Source organism: Balaenoptera borealis (assembly GCF_965194805.1).
Source record: "Balaenoptera borealis genome assembly, chromosome: 3".
In the NCBI taxonomy this organism is placed as follows: Eukaryota; Metazoa; Chordata; class Mammalia; order Artiodactyla; family Balaenopteridae; genus Balaenoptera; species Balaenoptera borealis.
Genome location: NC_138866.1, coordinates 180349897 through 180372039, shown reverse-complemented (window position 1 = coordinate 180372039; position 22143 = coordinate 180349897). Strand labels below are relative to the sequence as shown.

The following is a 22143-nucleotide window of genomic DNA, read 5'->3' as shown; positions in this document are numbered from 1 at the left end:
TAGGAACCGGGCCACACAGCAGGAGGTGAGCGGCGGGCGAGCGAGGGAAGCTTCATCTGCCGCTCCCCACGGGGCCGTGGAAAAACTGTCTTCCACCAAACCGGTCCCTGGTGCCAAAAAGGTTGGGGACCGCTGCTTTAGAACACCCATCCCACCTGAAATGGGGGGACTTGGGGGCCTAAAATCTCCCGTGAAAGCAGAGTCTGAGCACACTGGGGTCCCTATGCACTGGACCCTACCACTAATGTATACACGATGTAAACAAAAGGCTGTCTGGCCGTCAGCTCAGCAACCTGTGTCACTCTCTTCAGTCCTGCGCAAGGAAATCAAGATACTGAAAATCAGTGACCTATGCCTTTAATTTCTTGCTGGGGCCATAAAATTTTGTTGCTATTATAAAGTAATGCATGCTGAATTCTTTAGGTTCCCTTACTCTTAGAGTCCTTGAAAATATTTATTTTGAAAATATCTTGCAATTCTCAAAAATCTCACTTTATATATTAAAATTGTTCATACATTTTATTTCCTCCCTAGGAAAAAATTAACAATGAAATGCCAAATTGTTACAATCATGGAAAGCTGTCCTAATTAAAGGGAGTCCTAACTCAGTTCTGGCAGCACCTGATGCCCCATGCCTTTTGACACAGGGACCCACTGCAGTCTAGTTTCTGGCCCGGTCTACACTGTCCTAATCCTGACAGCTGGTCCCTCTTTAGAAGGTATAAATCAGAAATTCTACCCTTCTCTCACTCCCAGTCTGGTAAATGGCTACTTGTTTCTTGAGAAGGGGAAAAAATCCTAGAGCTGACATACTTTCCTGAAACTTCCTTCTTCTAAACAGCAAAGGGAGGGTTTAAAAGGAAATGCTTCCCCTTCTTGGCGTGGCCGCAAACACCGTTCCTCACACGTACTCTCTAACCACAGTGCAAAACACATTATGGAAACCCAGCCCACATACTGGGTTCAGATTGTATGATAAGCTTTTTCTGAAAAAGCAGCAAAGGGGGACTCAAAATGCCATTCATTTTATTCAGAGAAAAGTAGTGTCTCCCCCTTTTTTTTTTCTTTTACCTTCTGTGACGTCTCTTACACTCTATTTGGTTACAGAGTGATGAGTTCCATTCCAAGGAAATCTGGAAAGGAGGTTCCTTTAGGAATTTGGATTTCATCTCTCGGCTTTTAACTTGCTTTCGTCTCAGTTCCTAATGTATAATTAAAGGCTCTCAATCAAGGTGGGCATCAGAATTGCTTGGAGAACTTTAAAAAAATTACAGATGCCAGCCTTAAAACCTTGCATATCCTTTGAGCCCAAAGTCGCACACGGAGGCATTTCACCTAAAGAAATAATCACCTGTGCTGCCGGAGTCCCTGCAGCACTTGGTTCAAGTCTCTGAGGCTACACAGAAGGAACTGGAGTTCCTTCAGGGCCACTGAGAGCAGATTTAGTTGAAAACCTTACGCTGCACCTGTTACTGATGTGACGATGGAAACCGCCTCCTCTGCAGAGCTATGACGGTTTCCACTCAAACAGCCTGTCAATCTCACTTCTAGCCAGTCACGTCTGACTATGCAGATAGCCCTAATGTCGCCAAACCATCTTGCCACCCCCTTGGTACGACCCCCTGCGACCCCCTCTGTGTTTGTCCTTGTGAGCAGCCAGTCCATAATTGTCCCTTTCTTCTGGCAAGCGTTGTTGCCAAGGAGTCTGGGCATGTGCGGATACTCAGGGTCTTCTGAGGACACTGTCTATGGTCATCATCCTGACATCATTCGGCTGCCGTCCAGCAGCAGTTAACTCTGTCCCCAGCCTCTGCTTGGCTAGTTACCTCGCACAGTGGCTGATGACTCCCATACACAGCTCAGGGTCCCTGTAAACATAGACCCCCTGCACCATCCACACTTGTGTCCTCTAACCTGGCTTGTCTCCCCTGCCCAACTCAAACAAACACCACCTTACTCATCTTAACCACATCCTTGTCCTTTTCTTCTCAACCCTTCTCACTTCCGAACAAGTCATTAACAGTCGTGTTTACAATAGCTCAAAACTAGGGGGAAAATCTAGTTGTCCAACAATAAGTTAATAAGTCATGGCTCATTAGTACACGGAAATATTTTTCAGCCAACAAAAATGATGCAGTGGAAGATGTAATAACAAGAAATATCCACCAATTTTTAACAAGAATGATACCCACCACATATTGTTGAGAAAAAAAAGTTATAAAGTAGGTTTTCTTAAGTAAAGAACACCCATCAAGATGCTATCAGTTATAGATCTCTAGTGTGTAGAACTCTGGTTGATTTCCATTTTCTTCTTTTTTGTTTATGTCTGATGATCCTTAAATAAATATGTATTATTTTGGAGAAACAGAAAACATTGGACATTTTAAAAATTCAAAAGTGGAATGTTAAAAATGTTATCTGGTTTTTGTACGTGTTGGGCCTCAAGCCTGTGTGTACTCCACCGGGATGATCCACCTCTGTCTGCAAAGCTGAATCGCATTGCAGAATTGCAAATTCCTAAAGGAACCTCTAATTGTATTAGATGGGACTGGATTGCGTTGCATCGTCTCATACCCCAGAGCAGCAACAGTCACAAGACCTTGGAGGGGGTCACATCTTTCTCTAGACTGTGCAGTGTCATCATGGGACTAATGGCTGGAGGTGCTGAGAATTGGCTGGATATAGGTACAGCCAACAACTCTAAATGAGGTCCTACGTTGATTTGCAGACATTTAGAAGAAGCATTTTTTCCAGTGAAATCTTACATAAAACACTAACTCCTAAGCAAACAAAAGTTGTGTTTCTCTGGTTGAAGAGTAGGAATTGGGGCATCCAGAGACCCCAGTTCAGCCTCCCCCTCCTGCTCTCCCCAGCTCCAGAAGATCTTTACAGTAGCTCTTGGAGCAGCTTTGGAGGTTTCCAAATTGACTATTTGAAAAGCAAACAGGAGCTGGTCTTAAGAAGGCAACTTCTGTTCCAGCGCTAGGTTTGCCCAGTCAGGGTGAGAAATGCAGCCGAAGTTATTTTTGCTTCCCAAACATGCCCATTTATTACATGGACACCTGAGTTTCTAGAGACCCAACCTTCCTTCTGCGGAGAAAGCTTTCTTCACCATGTCTGCCTACAAACTCCTACAAATTCCAGGTATTCCCCTTAGTCTTTTCTGACCTCCAGCACCTTAGATAAAATGAAGTTTGCCGTCACCTGGGGCCCTATAGTCCTTTAACCACGATACGCTATTATACCGCTTTGCAATATGGCGCCCAAGCTGGGTTCACGCTACTCTAATGAGTCCTGCAGGGAGGACTGAAAACTCACTTCCTAGCCACAGACTCCCTTAGCTGTCTGTCTGCAGTCACTGGTTTATACGGGAGTTAAGGAATCTTGGTGGGGGCAGGGAGGAGAATCTAACGGTGACCATGATTTGGGGTTCAGACAATAAAGGTGAGGCTGATGTAAGGAGAAACGATGAGGCTCCTCAGAAAAAAAGCCACTCCCAAAGAAGAAGGAGTCCAGCTCTACCAGAATCAGCCATAAGATCTAGTGGTAGGAGAGGAAACAGTGGTTTCCAGTGGATTGAACGGCCATTACTTGAAATCATTAAAGCCCAGACAGTCTGTGATTCCATATACATTCTGGGGATAAAAGGGTTGTGTTTCTAAGTGAAAATAGCTATTCCATGACTCTGTGTGGGACTTTTCTAGGAACGTAGAACTCAGGGGAGGGAAGTCAGTACTCCAATGGCAGAGGAAAGGTAATCAATTCAAAACACCAGCAGAACATCAAGCAATATCCCAGAGGCAAGAAACAGCAGTACTAAGGGTGCCTGGAGCAGAGTCGAGCAGGGGTGGTGGGAAAATAGCACACCAAGTTGTTTGAACATGAGAAAGACAGCTGAGAGGAAAGCAGGGGCAAGAGGATATTCAACAGTCTAGACCAACAAATGAGACCACGGGAGACCCATCTAGGGTCTCATTTAAAAATGGGAGAGAGGGGCTTCCCTGGTGGCGCAGTGGTTAAGAATCCACCTGCCAATGCAGGGGACATGGGTTCGAGCCCTGGTCCGGGAAGATCCCACATGCCACGGAGCAACTAAGCCTGTGTGCCACAGCTACTGAGCCAGCGCTCTAGAGCCTGTAAGCCACAACTACCGAGCCCATGAGCCACAGCTACTGGAGCCCGTGTTCTGCAATGAGAGGCCACCACAATGAGAAGCCCACACACCACAACTAAGAGTAGCCCCTGCTTGCTGCAACTAGAGAGAGCGCACGCGCAGCAACGAAGACCCAAAACGCAGCCAAAAAAATTTTAAAATGGGAGAGAGAACAATATGGGAGAGGAAGAGAAATGGAGGTCCAGTCACTAACAGGCTGGTATTGAGCTAGCAAAATTCAGATGGAAATGTAAAACTGTGTTCATTTGTACCCACACACTAGTAAGAGCAGGGGACGTGCAGGCTATATATTGTATTCTTATTATTTGTTCTCATGACCGGGATTTGACACTATTAGGTGCTATGTGCATCTGTGAGATTGCCATGCCTCAGAGATCCTTGTTCCAAAAAATATTCCCAAGTGAGCCCCAGTCTACAGAAAATGATCCGCTTAAACGTTACGGCTTGGTAATCACTTGATACTTAGGTATTTCAGCTGGTAGTATGAAGTTAGCAGAAAGGATTCTTTGGGCCAGGAAAGATTGCTTTAAGCATATGTCAAATATAGAACTTTTATTTTTAAATTTAGAAGAAGAAAAGCTACACAAAGATCAAACTTTGGTAGCTTGGAATTAAGATAGTATAGTTAGGAGGGGGTGTGGGTGAGGATGGACTGGGAGTGTGGGGTTAGCAGATGCAAACTATTATATATAGAGAATGGATAAACAACAAGGTCTTACTGTACAGCACAGGGAACTCTATTCAATATGCTGTAATAAACCATCATGGAAAAGAATATATAAAAAAAGAATGTTTATATATGTACAACTGAACCCCTTTGCTGTACAGCAGAAATTAACACAGCATTGTAAATCAACTGTACTTCCATTAAGATTTTTTTTTAAATATATTGATGCAACAACAACAACAAAAGGTAGGGTAGTGCAAGTGTGTCCATAAATCCAAGCATTGTAGAGTACCTTAGTTTCACCTAGTATAAAGTGAAAACTGCTATAAGTTGACTAGTGTGGATGCATGTCAAACTATCTGGATAGCAAAGAAGAGAAGGTATTTCTTTCTGAACATTTTCTAAAGGGAGACAAATTATTCTAAACTTTGCTGTCACACACCCCTACCCTACTGCTTTGATTCTGAGGTAGCACATGCAGTGAAACTGTATTTATAGCATACTTGCTTATATTCAGATTTATGTATTATAATTTATGTTTATGAGTTTATGTATTAATTTACGTTCCAGAGGATAAATGAGAATACCCCATCGGTTAAAACTTCACAGAATTGATTTTATTAGTATGCCTGTTAAAATGAGTATAGGAGACTGAGTTCAAAGTTTGCACAAAAATTAAATACACATATAATTAATATTTACAAAGGTATTTTGAATGAATGCTAGTGTTTTAAAGTGTGATTTTAGTAAATGGTGGCGCTATTTAACCAGACATTAACCTTCCTAAGTTTGAGCAGAGACGAGCTCAAGAAGGAGGCACTTCAACTAAGAAGCAGCAATTGAACAAGATGTTCTAGAGTCTTCTCCCCAAGACTGACTTCTTCCTTGTGATTCCCAAGAATATACATGTGCATTTTTTAAAAGAGAACTTTCACTAAAAACTTAGCAACTTCACATTAACATGGAAAATACAGACTCATTAAAAACAGTCCAATTTCAAAATGGGCTTGTGTCATTAAGGAGTCTACAGAAGTAGTAAAGGGTTTGGCGATTCCCAAATATCTTCAGTTTAAGACAAACACACTTGTCTGTGGAGGGCAGATGTACCTTGGGAGTACCTTTTCTTCAACAGACTCATTGGCTGCCATCTTCTCTACCTTGTCACCTGTGTTATGTTAAACTTAACAGTCTATCATCCGCCACCCAAGGGCAAAGTGCAAAATATGAAGCTCAGAGTCTCAGGTTTCCTGGTGGCCTCCAACTCAGTTTTGCTTTTCAATCTGAGGAGCAAGAGTGACTGGAGGGGTGATGGCTCATAAGAAATGAGTCTAGCGTTTTCCTTCCTGGTTGTAGTAGTCGCCCTATTACCCCAAAGCGTTCTCCTATGACTCACTCAATTTATCCCATCCACTCTGTCAGGGAATGATTAACAAAACCTACACATTTCAAAGACAAAATCTTTGCCATACAATAACCATACCATGCAAATACTGTAAATCAAACACAGATACCATCACATAAAATTAAATGAATGTTGAGGGAATTTTTGACTGACCAAACAAAATATTCAATTAACAAAATAGTTTTTTTAAAGGCCAACCAATATTTAGTTTCAACTGCTCCCTTTGGAAGAATGTGGCATATCTTGGTTTGGAGTGTGATCTTTAGTTTTTTGACAATCCATGATTAAAAACATAGAAATCTCTAGGACATATCTGCAGCAGTCATATTAATCCCTGTATCAAAGGTATCCAGACTAAACTCTCTATTTATTCATCTCAACTTAAGGTTTTGAGAGAGTTCCTAAAAATACAAATCTATAATAATTTACTTAGGTAATTTTCATGTTAGAGTAAACATTAAAGATTTAGTATTAAATATTTAGTAACTTTATTCATTTGTCAGTACTATCAAAATCAAAAAAGAAATAAGAATAACTGTATAGCTATCAAAGTAGCTATAATTATATTTGGATATCTTCATTTGTAATCTTCTATCTGTAATGTTAGCTCTTAAAAAATATCATTAAGCATGTCAACAGACAAGAGTGGGAGAAAGGTGAACTATATGTGAAACTTTAAAAAATATTTGTATTTAAAAGAATACTTACTCTTTTGCCTCCCTCTAAGAGGATATGTCCTGAGTTTCTCAATAATATCAACCACGATCAAGCAGGTCAGAACCAAAGAGACTGGCAGGTCAGGTAAAGTATTCGGTAAGCTATCAGTGGAACCATTAATATTCTTTTGAACCTGTTTTGAGAAGACCATTTAGAAGCATTAAATTTTTGTACTTTCTTTGTTCACAATTCTTTGAGGAGTTTGAAAGCAGTGCTAAATTAATTATACATACATTTACTAAAAGACTAGAAGCTTGGCTTTCAGCTTTTTAGGTGTTCAACCCCACAAGGTTGTGAACCATTTCTAAAGATGTAATACGGATTCATATCAAAGGAAGAGCTTTCAGTTAAAGACAGAGCTTGGTAAATGTGCATAAAAAGTTAACAGTAGGCTCCTGGAATAGTGGAATGGGGAATCTCTCCCAATCCAACTGCTAAGCAGAGCCTCTGAGAGTCCTAGCTCAAAGGTCTAGGGGGACAAACATTAGAGTGTTGGGTCTTCCAAGAAGAGAGAGCTGGGTAAACCCAGCTCGGCTTTGGAGCACTTCCTTCATCTGTTTAAGGTATCTACAAAAAAGGCTATGGCAAACGTCATGTTAATGGTGATACGTTAAGAGTTTTCCCTCTGAGATCAACAATAAGACAAAGGTTACACCATGACCACTTCTATTCAACACTGTACTAGAGGTCCTAGCCAGTGTAATAAGGCAAGAGAAAGAAATAAAATGTAAGTATTGAAAAGAAAATCAAACTGTCATTATTCATAGACTATATGATTATAAATGGGGACAATCTCCCCAAAATGGATAAATTATTCCTACATACCAAAAACAAAGAGTTAGAAAATAAGATTTTTTAAAATGATACAATTTGATACAACCTCAATCAAAATTCCAACTTTTCTGTGGAAAATGACAAGCTGATTCTAAGATGAATATGAGAATACCAAGTGCAAGCCATTCTAGAAGAAAAAGAAGATAGGAATGATTACTTTTCTGGATATAAAGAGCTATTATAAAGCTACAAGAATTAAGACAGTGTGGTGTTGGCACAGGAATAGAAAAGTAGGCAGTACAGAACAGAAAGCTCAGAATAGACCATGTATACACACATCTGATTTATAACAAAGGCAGCACTGCAGATAAATGTGGCAAGGGCAGACTTTTTAATAAATGGTACTCGGTTCATTAGATATTATTTGGGAAAAAATGCTTGATTCCCTACTGCACAACATATACAAAAATTAGTTCCAGGTGGATTGTGAATCTAAAAGAGAATGGCAAAATAATATAGCCTCCAAAATATAATATAGGAGAGTATCTTCAGGACCTCAAGGTTCAGATTCACAATATGACAAAATGGTCTCAAACAAGTAACCGAAAGAACTATCCATAAAGAAAAGAAATTGATGCATTCGACTCTTTTAAAGTTAAGAGCTTCTCTCCATCAAAAGATACCATGAAGACTACGAAGTCACAGAGTGAGAAGGTATTTGCAATACATATAATCAAAAAAGGGCTTGAAATCTGAATATACAAATAATTCTTCCAAATCAATTTTTAAAGATAAGCAAGACATTAGGAAAAAATGGGCAAGATGAAGAATATGCTCAATCTCATTAATTATTGGGGAAATGCAATTGAAAACTACAATGAAATTCAAGAATATACTCACCAGAACGGTTAAAATAAAAAAGACTTAAAATGCAACTGCTGCTGAGGATGAGGAACACCAAGACTGCTCATTCTCTGCTAGTGGAAGTCTAAATTAGTACACTCTCTTTGAAGAACTGACATTGTCAGTTACAATTGAGTACTTGAACATCTTGTGACCCATCAGTTCTACTCCTACACATTTAACCAACTGAAATGCTTGCGCATGGGCACCAAGAGACATGTTCAAGGATATTCACAGCAGCAAAAACTGGAAACTGAAATGGCCATTAAGAGCAGAACTGATGATGTATATGTATAGCTGATTCACTTTGCTGGACAGTAGAAACTAACACAACATTGTAAAGAAACTATACTCCAATAAAAATTAATTAAAAAAAAACAAAAACAACAAAAAAATTTTAACCACTCTTGTGGGTATGTAGTAGTATCACATTGTGTTTTACCTTACATTTTTCTGATGACCAATAATGTTCAGCATATTTTTATGTGCTTGTTTGCTATTTGTAGATCTTCTTTGTGAAAAGTCTATTAAACTATTTTGCCCATTTAACAAAAAGGAGTAGAACTGATGAATAAAGTGTGATATATTCATAAAATGAAATACTGTATAGGAATGAAAATGAATGAACTACAGCTAACCAGAAAAACATGAATGAATCATACTTTTGAATCAAAGGAACCAGATACAAATTAGATAGATAGATAGATAGACAGATAGATAGATAGATAGATAGATAGATAATAGATAATTTGATTTCCCTTTATAAAACTTTCAAAAACAGATAAACTAACCTGTGGTACCTGTGGTATTAGGAGTTAAGATAGAAGTTACCTTTGGGTTGGAAGGAAAGGTAGTCTCTGGAAGTGGCTTTTAGGGAGTTGACATAGTTTTATTTTTTGACCTGAGTAGTGTTTCCATGGGGGTTTGCTTTGTGGTATTCCACTGACATTGTGTATTTATGTTGTGTGAACTTCTCTGTTCGTGTGTTGCACTTCAGTGAAAAATAAGAAAAAAGGAAAGAAAAATATGCAACAGTGGGTGAGACATAATGGGAAAGAATCCCAAAAAGGGCAATCAAACTGTAGATAGAGCATCATCTGTGATAGTGGTGTTCCTTGAAAGTGTTGTACACTGAATTTTCAAAGCTCTTGGGAACCTCCCGAGTGCTTTACAAGGTCTTTGGGGAGGAAGGAGAAAATGATAAATCTAGATTAAAATATTTGTGTGTTGCAATTTGATGCAAAGTTCATCTGTATGGCTTTCTGAGGTTATTCTGTGTGTTCATACATTGTCCTAATGCTATATGTAGGACATCTCCCAACAGTCATGTAATTTCTAATGATGTCATCCACTACCTGGTACTCACCTCTCTCACAGAACTGATCATACCTATTCTAACTGCCTGTTTATTTTTCTCTCTACTGTCAATAAAAAATTACTGAAGGTCAGAGACTGTCAAATTTTCTAAGTGCTCTATCCTCAGTTTCTAACACAGTACCTGGCAATGTAATAAGCACTTAATGACTACCTACTCAACATGTAAATGAAAATCTTATAAATAAATAAATAAATAAATAAATAAAATTACATCTTTCACAGCACCTTGAAAATTAATAAGATTAGCAGGGCATTCTGCTTTGAACTCTCTGGGTAATAGCGTTCTCACAGGCCGAAAGTTCTGCCTATAGTATTCCTGCCCTGCAGATGTCCATTCATCAGAGTCCCTTTGTAGCTGCATTTATTGAAACATAAACTCAAATTTATTTTCAAATAAACATCGTGTACAAATTATTTGTCAATGGAATCTTATCAAAGCTTTAGCATGTGAGTGGTTGTTCCCTTGGATATTGATTGGATAGTCCATTTAGAGCCGAGGACACTCATGAAAAACATCAGGTTAGAGGAAACACATGTGGATCTACTCTCAAATTCCTTGCTTTTTTATTATTTTCAAATAACATTCCTTTCTCACACATACAAACACAGAAGCAATTTTTTTAATTGGCTGCTATACTTTCCTCCACAATCACAGAGGTAACAATGATCTTAGTACCTTAAATATATATATTGCAACTTAGAATAAGACTGGAGATAATAAACTTCGGGAAATTTGCTTGGGCACACCACTCTATGAAATTTTAATAACCGAGGACATTTTAAAAACTCAAAATCTTGCAGGACAAGAAATCAAAATTCCATACCTTGGTCACTGCTATAGAAAAGCTGAAGCTGGGAAGCGTGGTGAGGACTACACACATCATCATAACAGGTCTCCTAGCAAAGGAGAAAAAATAAGCAAAAGCAATAATGTACAAGATCAACAGTTCCTGTTACATTTTGCCAATTTTGCAGTTCCTGTTCCATTCATCTATAGTTTTTCTAAGAAGCTACTACTTCCCTATTTCCATTTCCCAAATGTTTGAGTATGGCAAAGGGGAACACACACAAAAGCCAGAATGCTTTTCTAGAACAAAGGGGTGAGAGGTTTCCAAAAAATTAGCAAACCATCGACTGCTAAAAGCATCACAGTACAAGACAAATGACATTCAATATTTTCAAAATTCATTCATCAGAATCCTGTCCAAGAGTTCAGGGTCTGGTGACCAACTGAAAAAAAGCACAGCATGACCTTCTCAAGTGATACTATACCCCATGTTGTAAAACTGATTTTTCAAAAAATATATTTAGAAACAATATATTGTTAGATAGTTAAAGATGACTTAGAGTGAAAACACCTGGATTTTTTTACTTGAACCACCCCCCCAAAAAAATCATATAGACATAAAAATCACATAGTTTTTAAATTTGTTTTTGGACCACTTTTTAAGCCTTGTATGATCAAGCAATCAAATAGTTATTGAGATATAATATATAATAGTCTATCATGACAGAGAGAATTAAAATATATATTTAACATCACTAATTTATGGGAAGATAAAACATACTCAGAGGTTTTCTATAGTGAAATATTTACCCCCTCTTTCCTTAGTTAAATACATATTATACGAATTACATATATAGGATAGTATGTGTTTAAGTTCAAAAAGTATTGTTGGAGTCTTACAAATGACTAAGAATTCTTCTTGGTCCCACCATTTCACTCTACCCCAGTCCCATTCTAGATGTTCTAGGTATAGACATAAGATAGGGCGTTGGATAGCCCATCTCTCATAGCCAGACTCAGTACAACCTGCTAAAACCAGAGGTAAGATGGAATTTTAAATTGGTAGCTTTGCCTCCTTCTCTGAGCCCAGATCCAGATTCCTGCAGCACTCAGCTCTCTGAGGCTAGCTGGGGCATTCACAGAGTCCTCTTCTCAGCTTGATCTCTAAAAAATAAGAGTGCCCCAGGGATTATTCCTGCACCCCTTATTTATCTATATTATCTCCCTTGATGATCTCAGCCAATCCCATCGCTTTAAACACCACCCACTTGCCCATGACTCACAAACAGATTATAGTATATATACACCGGCCTCTATCCTGAGCTCTGGACTTGGACACCCAACTATCTATTTGGCACCTCCACTCAGATGTCTAATAGGCAACTCAGACTTAACACGCCTAAAAAAGAACCCATACCCATTCCAATCATCATCAAATGCTGCCTGATGATTTAATGCCAAAATGCATTTTGAACCAACCTCTGCTAACACCGTGGTTCGCTCACTATCATATCTCATCTGCAGTGTTTCATTACCAGTTTCCTGTTAGTGTCCCTCTTCTTGTCTAGCACTATGTTCTCCATAGAGCAAACATCTGATTTTTCAAATGTAAAACATCTCTTGTTACTGCCATGCTCAAAAATCACCAAAGCTGGGAGGAGTGGGGAATGGGGAGTTACTGTTTAATGGCTACAGAGGTTCAGTTTTGCCAGATGAAGAGGGTTCTGTGGATGGATGGTGGCGATGGTAGCACACCAATGTGCATGTACTTAATGCCAATGAGCTGTGCACTTAAAAATGGTTAAGATGGTAAATTTTATGCTAGGTGTATTTTACCACAAAATACACTTATTTGTATATTTTAGAGATTTTTAAAATATTTTCAATGTATGACTAATGTAATTAGAATAAAATTGAAACCTATCACTGTTGCCTAAGTGTTCTACGTGATGTGGTTTCTCTTATTTCTCCTACTCTCTTCACTTAGAATGACCTGCCTCTTCCCCACCATCCACTTAATCCTGCCATACTAGCACTCTGGTTATTCTGTGATCACACCAAGCTTGCCCCACCTTCGAGGCTTACACTGGCTCTTCCTTTTTTGCCAGGGCATCTCTAGATCGTAGACCTAAATCTAGATCATAGATCTTCCATGTCTGGCTCCTGTGTGCTTATCCCCAAGGTAAGTTCCACGGGACTACGTACCTTATCTGAATTGTTCATTACTTTAGCTCCAGCATTTAGAACAATGTTTCTAAATCTTTTTTGTACAATAAACTTTCTGGGAATCTGCTAAATCCTATGGACCCTTCTCAGAATAGAATTTTTAAATGCACAAAATACATAGACTCACAAAACAAAGCAATTATATTGAAATACAGTTATCCACATTCTTTTAAAATTTTGATTTAGTAATATATACACTTATCTAAGAATACAGTGTCTTCTTATTTTCTTTGGAGCATTCAAGATCTAGTGGAAACTGTAGTCTCTCATAATTTCAAGGTAGTGAAGATCATAAACCGTAATCTGAAGTATCTGCAACAATTGTAATGTGATATGAAGAAAAATCTATGTAATAAAATTACAGGTCCTGCTAATACTACTGTGGTTTGTTACCAACATTCATAATGGAAAGAGATGCCATCTTTCAATCAGAGGTTATCTAAAATAGAGATGTAACTTGTTTCTCATCCAAGTTCAAGAACCCCATAACCCTGGAGAATGTCTGGCACAGAGCAGGAATTCAATAAATGCTAAATGAATGAACAGAATAGTTAATAAGTGAATACTAATCCAAATCTGTGTTTTATCTAAGCAGAAATAATGATAACCTGTATTTGAAAATCTTGACTTACTGCTAACATATGCTTCTAATTTATTAATGAGTGGTATGGGTTGCATTGTGTCCTCCCTAAAAGACATGCTGAAGTTCCAACCCCCAGGACCTCAGAATATAACCTTATTTGGAAATAGGGTCTTTACAGAGGTAATAAGTTAAAATGAGGTGATTAGGTCAGGGCCCCATCCAATAAGACCAGTGGCCGTATATAAAAGGAAATTTGGAGACAGATATGTACAGAAGGAAGATTACATGAAGAAACACAGGAAGACACCATGTGAAGATGAAGACAGAAATCAGGGTGATGCATCTATAAGCCAAGGAATGCCGAAGATTGCCAGCACACCATCAGAAGCTAGAAGAGAGACTTCCCTGGTGGCACAGTGGATAAGAATCTGCCTGCCAATGCAGGAGACACGTATTCGATCCCTGGTTCAGGAAGATCCCACATGCTGTGGAGCAACTAAGCCTGTGCGTCACAACTACTGATCCTGTGCTTGAGAGCCCACAAGCCACAACTACTGAGCCTGCGTGCTGCAACTACTGAAGCCCACATGCCTAGAGCCCATGCTCTGCAACAAGACAAGCCACCGCAGTGAGAAGCCCGCGCACTGCAATGAAGAGTAGCCCCCTCTTGCCGCAACTAGAGAAAGTTCACACACGGCAGTGAAGACCCAACACAGCCAAAAATAAATTTTTAAAAAAAAAGTTAAAAAAAAAAAAAGAAGCTGGAAGAGAGGCTTGGACTGGATTCTCCCTCATAGCCCTCAGAAGGAACCAAGCCTTCCAACACTTTAATCTCGAACTTCTAGCTTCCAGAACTGTGACACAATAAATTTCTGTTGTTTAATAAACCACCCAGTTAGAAGTACTTCGTTATGGCAGTCTTAGGAAACTAACACAGATTTTGCTATAGGGAAGTGAGATACTGCTGTAACAAATACCCAAAATGTGGAAGTGGCTTTGGAATTGGGTAATAGATAGTCTGGAAGAGTCTGAAGATGCAGGATAGAAAAAGGCTAGATTACCCAGAAGAGAATGTTAGTGGAAATATGGAAGTTAAAGAAGATTCTGGGGAGAGCTCAGAAAGAGGAGAGCTGTGCAGAAAGTCTCTACCATTCTAGAGAATACATATATTATTATGAACAGAATGTTGCTAAAAATATGAATATTAAAAGTCCTTTTGGTGAGGTCTCTGACAAAAATGAAGACTGTGTTACTGGAAACTGGAGGAGCGGTGATCCTTTTTATACAGTGACAGAGAACTTGGCTGAAATGTGTTCTGTTGAGTAGAAAGGCGAACTTGTAAGCAATGAGCTCAGACACTTAGCTAAGCGGATTTCTAAGCAAAGTGTTGAAGGCACTGCCTGGTTTCTCCTTGTTGACTAGAGTAAAACGCAAGAGGAGAGAGATAAATTGAAGAAGGAATTGTTAAACAAAAAGAAGCCCCATCTTGAAGATTCAGAAAATTCTCACCCTATCCATATTGCAAAAGATGCAAAAAATGAGAAAGCATGTTCTGGAGAGAACAGTAAGGGTGTGGCTTGTGAATCCAACGAACCATCTCAGCAGAAACCCTGACAGCTTGCACTGAAGGGGGACAGAGATGGGACAAAATGAAGAAAGGCTGTGAGACTTCTGGGTACGATCGGCAGGAAACAGGCTAAAACAGAGCTATATGGCTGCAAATACGTACTATCCTTCAAGAAAAGGGAAGAATGACTCTGATGATGCTTCAGAGGCCAGGGAAGCTGCCGCTGTCACCACAGGCCCAGGGGTTCCCTCCTCAGATCCAGAGCGCAGGGCTGCTGCCCAAGGCCAGGAGGGTGGAGCCACCACCGTGATGAGCCCAGAGGACAGAGTGTCCAGACACAGAGGTTTATCGTCAAGCCTTAAAACTTAGAACTGTTGGCTAAAACCAATATACAGGCAGACCTTGTTTTGCCACGTTTCGCGTTACGGTGCTTTGTAATAAATTGAAGGTGTGTGGTATCAGTGAGACCCCACTCAGACATTAACAAGCCAGGCAGCACCCCAAGGAGGCATCCCAAAGAGTAGAGGGTCCAGAAATCATAAGACAGGAAATACTGGTGGAGCCTGGCCACTGGAGAAGAGAAGATGTAGCAGACTGGATGGGATGTGGCTGAGATGGCAGCGATGAGGCCATCTTCAAATATTTGAAAAGCTTCAGTGTCGACACAGTGAGCTCAGAGAAGAGGTCACCCCTAGAGACACAACGTGGGGAGTCGTCATTGTACAAGTGACAGTTTCTGAGAGCCGACGATAGTGCTCGAAAAGCAATAAAGAGGGACATATGTATACGTAGAGCTGATGCACTTTGCTGTACGCCTGAAACTAACACAACACTGTACATCAACTAGACTCCCATAAAATTTTTTTAAAAAAAGAAAGAAATGTGCTCATGCTACTGAGAGTGACCATTATATGGGGCTAATTAATTGCTTGTAGCCATGCTAGTGTAATTTCATAACAAGGACAGTACTCTGAAATTGGTAAGTGTTGAATCACTGAAAATTGATTGATTGATTGATGAGGCCAAATTTTTCTATGCAAGTTGAAGTATGCAACGTCCGAATTAAAATGCTTGACACATCTTGGGGGGTGGGGGGTAGGGGGTGAGGGGGTGGGATGAACTGGGAGAATTGGATTGACATATATACACGAATATGTATAAAATATATAACTAATAAGAACCTGCTGTATAGCACAGGGAACTCCACTTTGCTGTACAGTAGAAACTAACACAACATTGTAAAACAACTATACCCCGATTTTAAAAAACTCAAAAAAATATTCAAAAAAAATAAATAAAATGCTTGATGCATCTTATAAAAAAAAAAAAAAGGAAAGCAATAAAAAGGGGAAATCAGGGGGCAATGGGTAGAGCTCCCGGCCATGGCCAAATTCACTGGCATATAAAGGGGGGCAGAGGATGCGACATGTACAAGGAAGATTGGAAGGAAGCTACATGATGGCAGAGTTTATTTCAATACAAGGAAATAAGGAAGGCTCTTCTCGTATTTAGAGACACAAAAAGTCGTAAATTCCCTTTAAAATCAGAGGCAGACTGTCTTGTGAGAAATAGTGCCCTAGATGAACGCTAAGGTGCCTTCCAGCTTCAGAATGATGCCAACACTGAATTCTACAAGCAAGGGGAAGCGTAGAGTTTTAAAGGTGGAACTGACATGCAGACACCATTTTTCAAGAAGATTATGACTCTGTCAACAAGGACTGGGAGGGAATGAGGGGGACAGAGAGGCCAAAGGCAAGGACAGCAGCTGGTGAAGGCTGCCAGAGCACCAGCAGGTTAATAAAATGCTCTTCATGCCTCCTTTTGAACACAAGCGACCAGAACAAGGGATCTGACTCTGGACCTGAATAGGTGAAAAGTTGGGGAACTATGCCAGAACCTCAAGTGTACACCTCCAGGTGGCCCTGGAAATCAGCGCCTGACTGGGGAGAGGAAAACAGCCACGGAGGGCAAGGTCCTGAATGAAAGAGAAAGAGATGAAAGAGAAAGAACTCATGGAATCTGGCGACATTGCATATGCAGCCGAGAAAAGCAAAAGTGAATCCACTCACGCCGCTGTACTGGAGATGGTGGGACAAGCAGAGGAAGCCTGTAATCAAGGAGGAGAAAATGATCAGTCCTGAGTGTTTCAGAAGATGACAGACAGACTGAAAGAAAGGGGATGCTCTGGGAAGAGGTAACTGTTAAGCACCAGGGTTTAGTTCGTGGTAACTCGCCGATGACCTCCTCAGAGGTGCTGAGAAGAGCAAGCCCTCCCTCCTCGGGTTAGCCTGTCACTCCTGTGTGTCCCTGTGGACCATTCAGGGGCTCAGACCCCAGACACCCTGGGGTTGGTCTTGGCTCCCTACTCACTGGCTGGGTCGTCTTTTAACCTCTGTGCCCCAATTTCCTCACTTGTTAAATGCGCACTGTAAGTGTTCTTCTTCAAAAAGCTTAGAGAATTAACTAAAATAATACAGGCAATGTGTTTACAACGCTACTTGGTACATAGTAATTGTTCAGTCAGTATTTGCTCTTATTTTACTATGGTGACAGCTATAACTATTACTGCTGCTACTACCACTGCCACCTGAAACAAATCAACAGCAAATCTGGGGGCATATGTTAAGGATGTAAACAAGGTAAAATGTTCCAAAATGTTGGAGTCTTTCTAACTTAGCACTGTCCGGGATAGCCCTGACTTTCACAGCAGTCTGGGAATCCCCAAAAGTCCTCCAGGATTATTTTGCCCCAAGGTACCCTCTCTGAGGAAATCTGCTTCAGTTTCTGGCTAGTTTGTCAATGTTTTCACCTATTCACTGATATCCCAGGCAAAGATTCCTCTTATTTACTGCGATATAAAATTTGGTGTGGATATAAATAGCTTTTCTTCGTTCCTCAAACCAGCTCCCTAGTCTATTATAAATTATGACAGGCAACCCTAAAAAGGAACAATCATTCCAAAAGAATGAGGAAGTGTTTAACAAGAATAAAGGAAAGAACACCGGATAAAAGTTCAGACTACTTCTGGTTTAGTGTGTGTCTTAAGCTCTCTGACATTGTTTCCTGCCTTATAAAATGGCAATTATATCCATTCCCTCAACTTTACAACACAGGCATGCAGGTCAAGCGAGAAAATGAAAAATAAAACACACACTGTAGAGAACAGACTTGTGGTTGCTGAGGGGGAGATGGGGGAGGGTAAGGGATGGAGTGGGAGTTTGGGGTGAGCAGATGCAAACTATTACCTACAGAATGGATCAACAATGAGGTCCTACTGTACAGCACGGGGAACTATATTCAGTATCCTGAGATAAACCATCATGGAAAAGAATATTAAAAAATGTATATATATGTACAACTGAATCACTTTGCCATGTGGCAGAAATTAACACACATGATAAATCAACTATACTTCAATTTAAAAAAAGTAAAAAATAAATAAAAGCATGTTATGTATATATGCTAAATACTTTATAAGATATTCATGATACCACTTTATTGACCCTCATTACTCTCAAAGGATAAAAGAGACCTACAAGATTCTCCAGATATGCAGAGTATCACTTATAACATAGAATTTTCTTCAGTTTTATCACTTTTATCATCACTTCTACCACTTCTCAGAGTCATTCTGAGGATTACCCCAGACCACGTTTTCAATGGAAACATGATTCAGTCTGAGGTCACAACACTAACATTCACTGGGTCCTTACTATGTGCCAGGCACTGTGCTCGGAACTTTACACGCATAATCTTATTCAGTTTCTTAAAACAATCCAATAAAGAAACTAGGTCGTCGCTGTTCTGCTCATGAGAAAACTAAAATTTAAAGAATTTAAAGAACTCACACACGGTCTCCCAATCAGGGTCAATGCTGGGATTTGAACTCAGGTCTGCAACTCTCAGCCATATTGTCAGGGCTTCACTAGCTGGCTGACTCACTCTCTCCTGAATACCAGCCTCACAGGGCCCATGATGCCAACGTGGACATACAGAGAGGTTCTCAAATAGGCCCATCAACAGTGTATCTGTGAATGCTAAGAATCTATGAAATCTCACATAAACAACTATTTATCTAAGTATTCTTCAAAAATAATTCATACTTTCAATCCCTACTTTCTATAGTAGCAATAATTTTTGCATCATCTTCATCTAGGAATCAGGTTATATGACACACGCATGCTATGTTACCACATATATTAAAATATCCTATACACGTTTTTGGGACTCATATATAACATCCAAATATACATCTTTAGGGGAAATGTATCCTAATGACACTAGAAGAATTGCATTTTTCTTGAAACACACTTAGCATTCAAAGTCAGAAAAAATACAGGAGAAGTTGCATAAGTTAGAAGAAACAGCACACAATAAGATCAGTCTGGGCGCACCAATCCCAGCTCCACCAGTTATAAGCTTTATCACTAGACAAAGTTAATCACATGTTCAAGTTTCCATTTCTTCATCTATAAAACAAGAATACTAGTGCATACCTACTAGGTTGTCATAAAGTTTAAGTTTAACAGTATGGAATGTGTAAGGCTCCTAGACTAGTACTCAGTAACAATTTCTTCTTTTCTAGCCAGTAAGAGAAAATAATGGCTCATAAAAGAGGTCATGAGGGAACAGCTTCACAGTTTCACTGAAATCATAGATAACACCTGTCCTCTATCTAAAACTATTTAGAACACTCATGGCCGGCCACACCCACAAATAGAAACAAAAGACTGGAAGAGGATTTCCCAAAAGAAATCACTGGAAGATGTAATTGTTGTGACAGCCGAAGACAACTTAGCACAAGGGGAGTAGCTGGACCAGATGTACAGACAAAAACAGCAAACAAACACAAACACAAACACTAGGGGGTAGAAATGAAAGACTACTCTCTTCCTTACTTTCAATTGCCCCCAGAGACTGGGACCTCATCCTTCAAAGAAGCAGTTTCGGGTAGTGGTTAGAAGTACTGATTACAGAATCAGATGGACCTGGGTCCAAAGTATAGTCCTTTCACTCACTTGTCAATTGACCGGGTAAGTTTCTTAACCTCTCTAATCATCAGTTTCGTCTTGGGAATAATAATGATAAGCTCATAAAAAATACATACTTCACAAGGTGGTATGGGATGAAATGAAATTCATACATAAATTTTATAGTACATAATAAGTGATCAGTAAAGAAGCAATTATAGCTTAATCACAATAACAATAATAGTATATTAATAATAGTAAGCAACATGGGAAGGTTTGCTGCCTGAATGATATTCAGACCTAAGGTCCTAGGGATTGAGCCAATGTAAAAAAACCTCAAAGAGCACCTTCTTGGGCATGACTAGCTTGCCACTGATTTACTCCTGTACTCATTTACACATTCCCCAGCCTGGCCAGGAGTCTTCAACAGTCGAAGCCACATCTAGCGGGTGTGAGGGGTGGAGGGCCCAGCTCAGCTTCAGACCCACCCCTTAGTTGATGCTGAGGATTTGGATCAAGTGTTGGAAAACACCTAAACCCCATTGATGCTAGCCACATGATTTATTTTCGGAAACCTCACAGGAGCTCTGCCGTCGGGGAACTGAAAGTCCCCTGGTGAGATTGGGGGTGACACCCAGTGTCAGCACCTAAGGAGCCCTTCCTGCGCCCCACGCTTCATGCCTCCCCTGCCACACCCTCCCAACAGGATTTCTCGCTATACTGCTGTGTCTATTACTTTTACATTTCTGCCTTTGTTTGGGTTAAAATTCCCGACTCCTTGCTTTTCAAATGTGTTCTATGTTGTCCAACTTTATTTTTCTTGGCCACACCGTGTGGCTTGTGGAATCTTACTTCCCTGACCAGGGATCAAACCCAGGCCCCCTGCAGTGGAAGCACAGAGTCCAAACCACGGAATCGCCAGGGAAGTCCTATGTTGTTCAACTTTAAAAGATCAGTATGGGGACTTCCCTGGTGGCGCAGTGGTTAAGAATCTGCCTGCCAATGCAGGGGACACACGTTCGAGCCCTGGTCCGGGAAGATCCCACATGCCGCGGAGCAACTGAGCCCGTGCGCCACAACTACTGAGCCTGCACTCTAGAGCCTGCGAGCCACAACTACTGAGCCCATGTGCCACAACTACTGAAGCCCATGCGCCTAGAGTCTGTGCTCCGCAACAAGAGAAGCCACCGCAATGAGAAGCCCACGCACCGCAACGAAGAGTAGCCCCTGCTTGCTGCAACTAGAGAAAGTCCGTGCGCAGCAACGAAGACCAATGCAGCCAAAAAAAAAAAAAAAATCAGTATGAAAGAAAAATTTAACTTATCAAAGAAAACAAAGAAATCCCAGATGACAAGAACCATATCTGAAGATTTAAAAGGAAAAATATATGAGGATCAGAGATTATACGTTCTCATTACCTTTACTTGGATCAATACAGTCATTAGTTAAACTGAGTTCAATCCATATTAAACCTTGACTTATTTAAAATATTTCTGTGTTATTATTTGAAGTACTTACCCCTCCCCTCACCAAGGTAATAGAATTTACCAACATAGCAAAGTATGATTTTTTTTAAATCTAAGTAAAGGAACCAATTTGCTTAAAAATCTGTTGGTTAATGCTCAAAGGATGCCTTAGAGCTACAAAATAATGCAATGTAAACATTTTAACATAGACATTACTTGCAGTTTTACACAAAAGAAAAAATTCTATATTAGAACCTTACAATTATGATTTCTGTAAATTAACTGTGATAACTTTGTGCGGTTCAGTGTACAGAGGAATTAGTACAACAACAATTACTACTCAGAGTATCAGAGATTCATGCTAACTCTTAGGAACACATGTCAGTAAAAAATGACCCGATAAAAAATATGGAAGATACCATAATAGGAACACATTTATATAAAGTGATTATTACTTCTCCTTAATCTCACATTATGTACCTGTGTGCTACACTAACATCCTTACCCAGAGTACATGAGAAAATCTCTTT

General features: G+C 39.9%; 1 protein-coding gene across 2 annotated transcripts in view; it reads right to left on the bottom strand.

The window, feature by feature from the left end:
• Positions 1–22143, bottom strand: part of MRC1 (mannose receptor C-type 1) — a 172245-nt gene that overhangs the window by 124064 nt on the left and 26038 nt on the right. The window contains exons 1-3 of one of the 2 annotated variants that reach the window (XM_082385248.1): positions 11828–16235; positions 10839–10911; positions 6952–7093 (exon numbers count right to left, since the gene is read on the bottom strand). In XM_082385248.1, coding sequence (XP_082241374.1) covers positions 6952–7093; positions 10839–10901 — 205 coding nt within the window. In that variant the 5' untranslated portion in view covers positions 10902–10911; positions 11828–16235. Of the gene's footprint in view, positions 1–6951; positions 7094–10838; positions 10912–11827; positions 16236–22143 lie in introns of those variants that run through there. The other variant, XM_082385247.1, reaches the window with a different exon arrangement.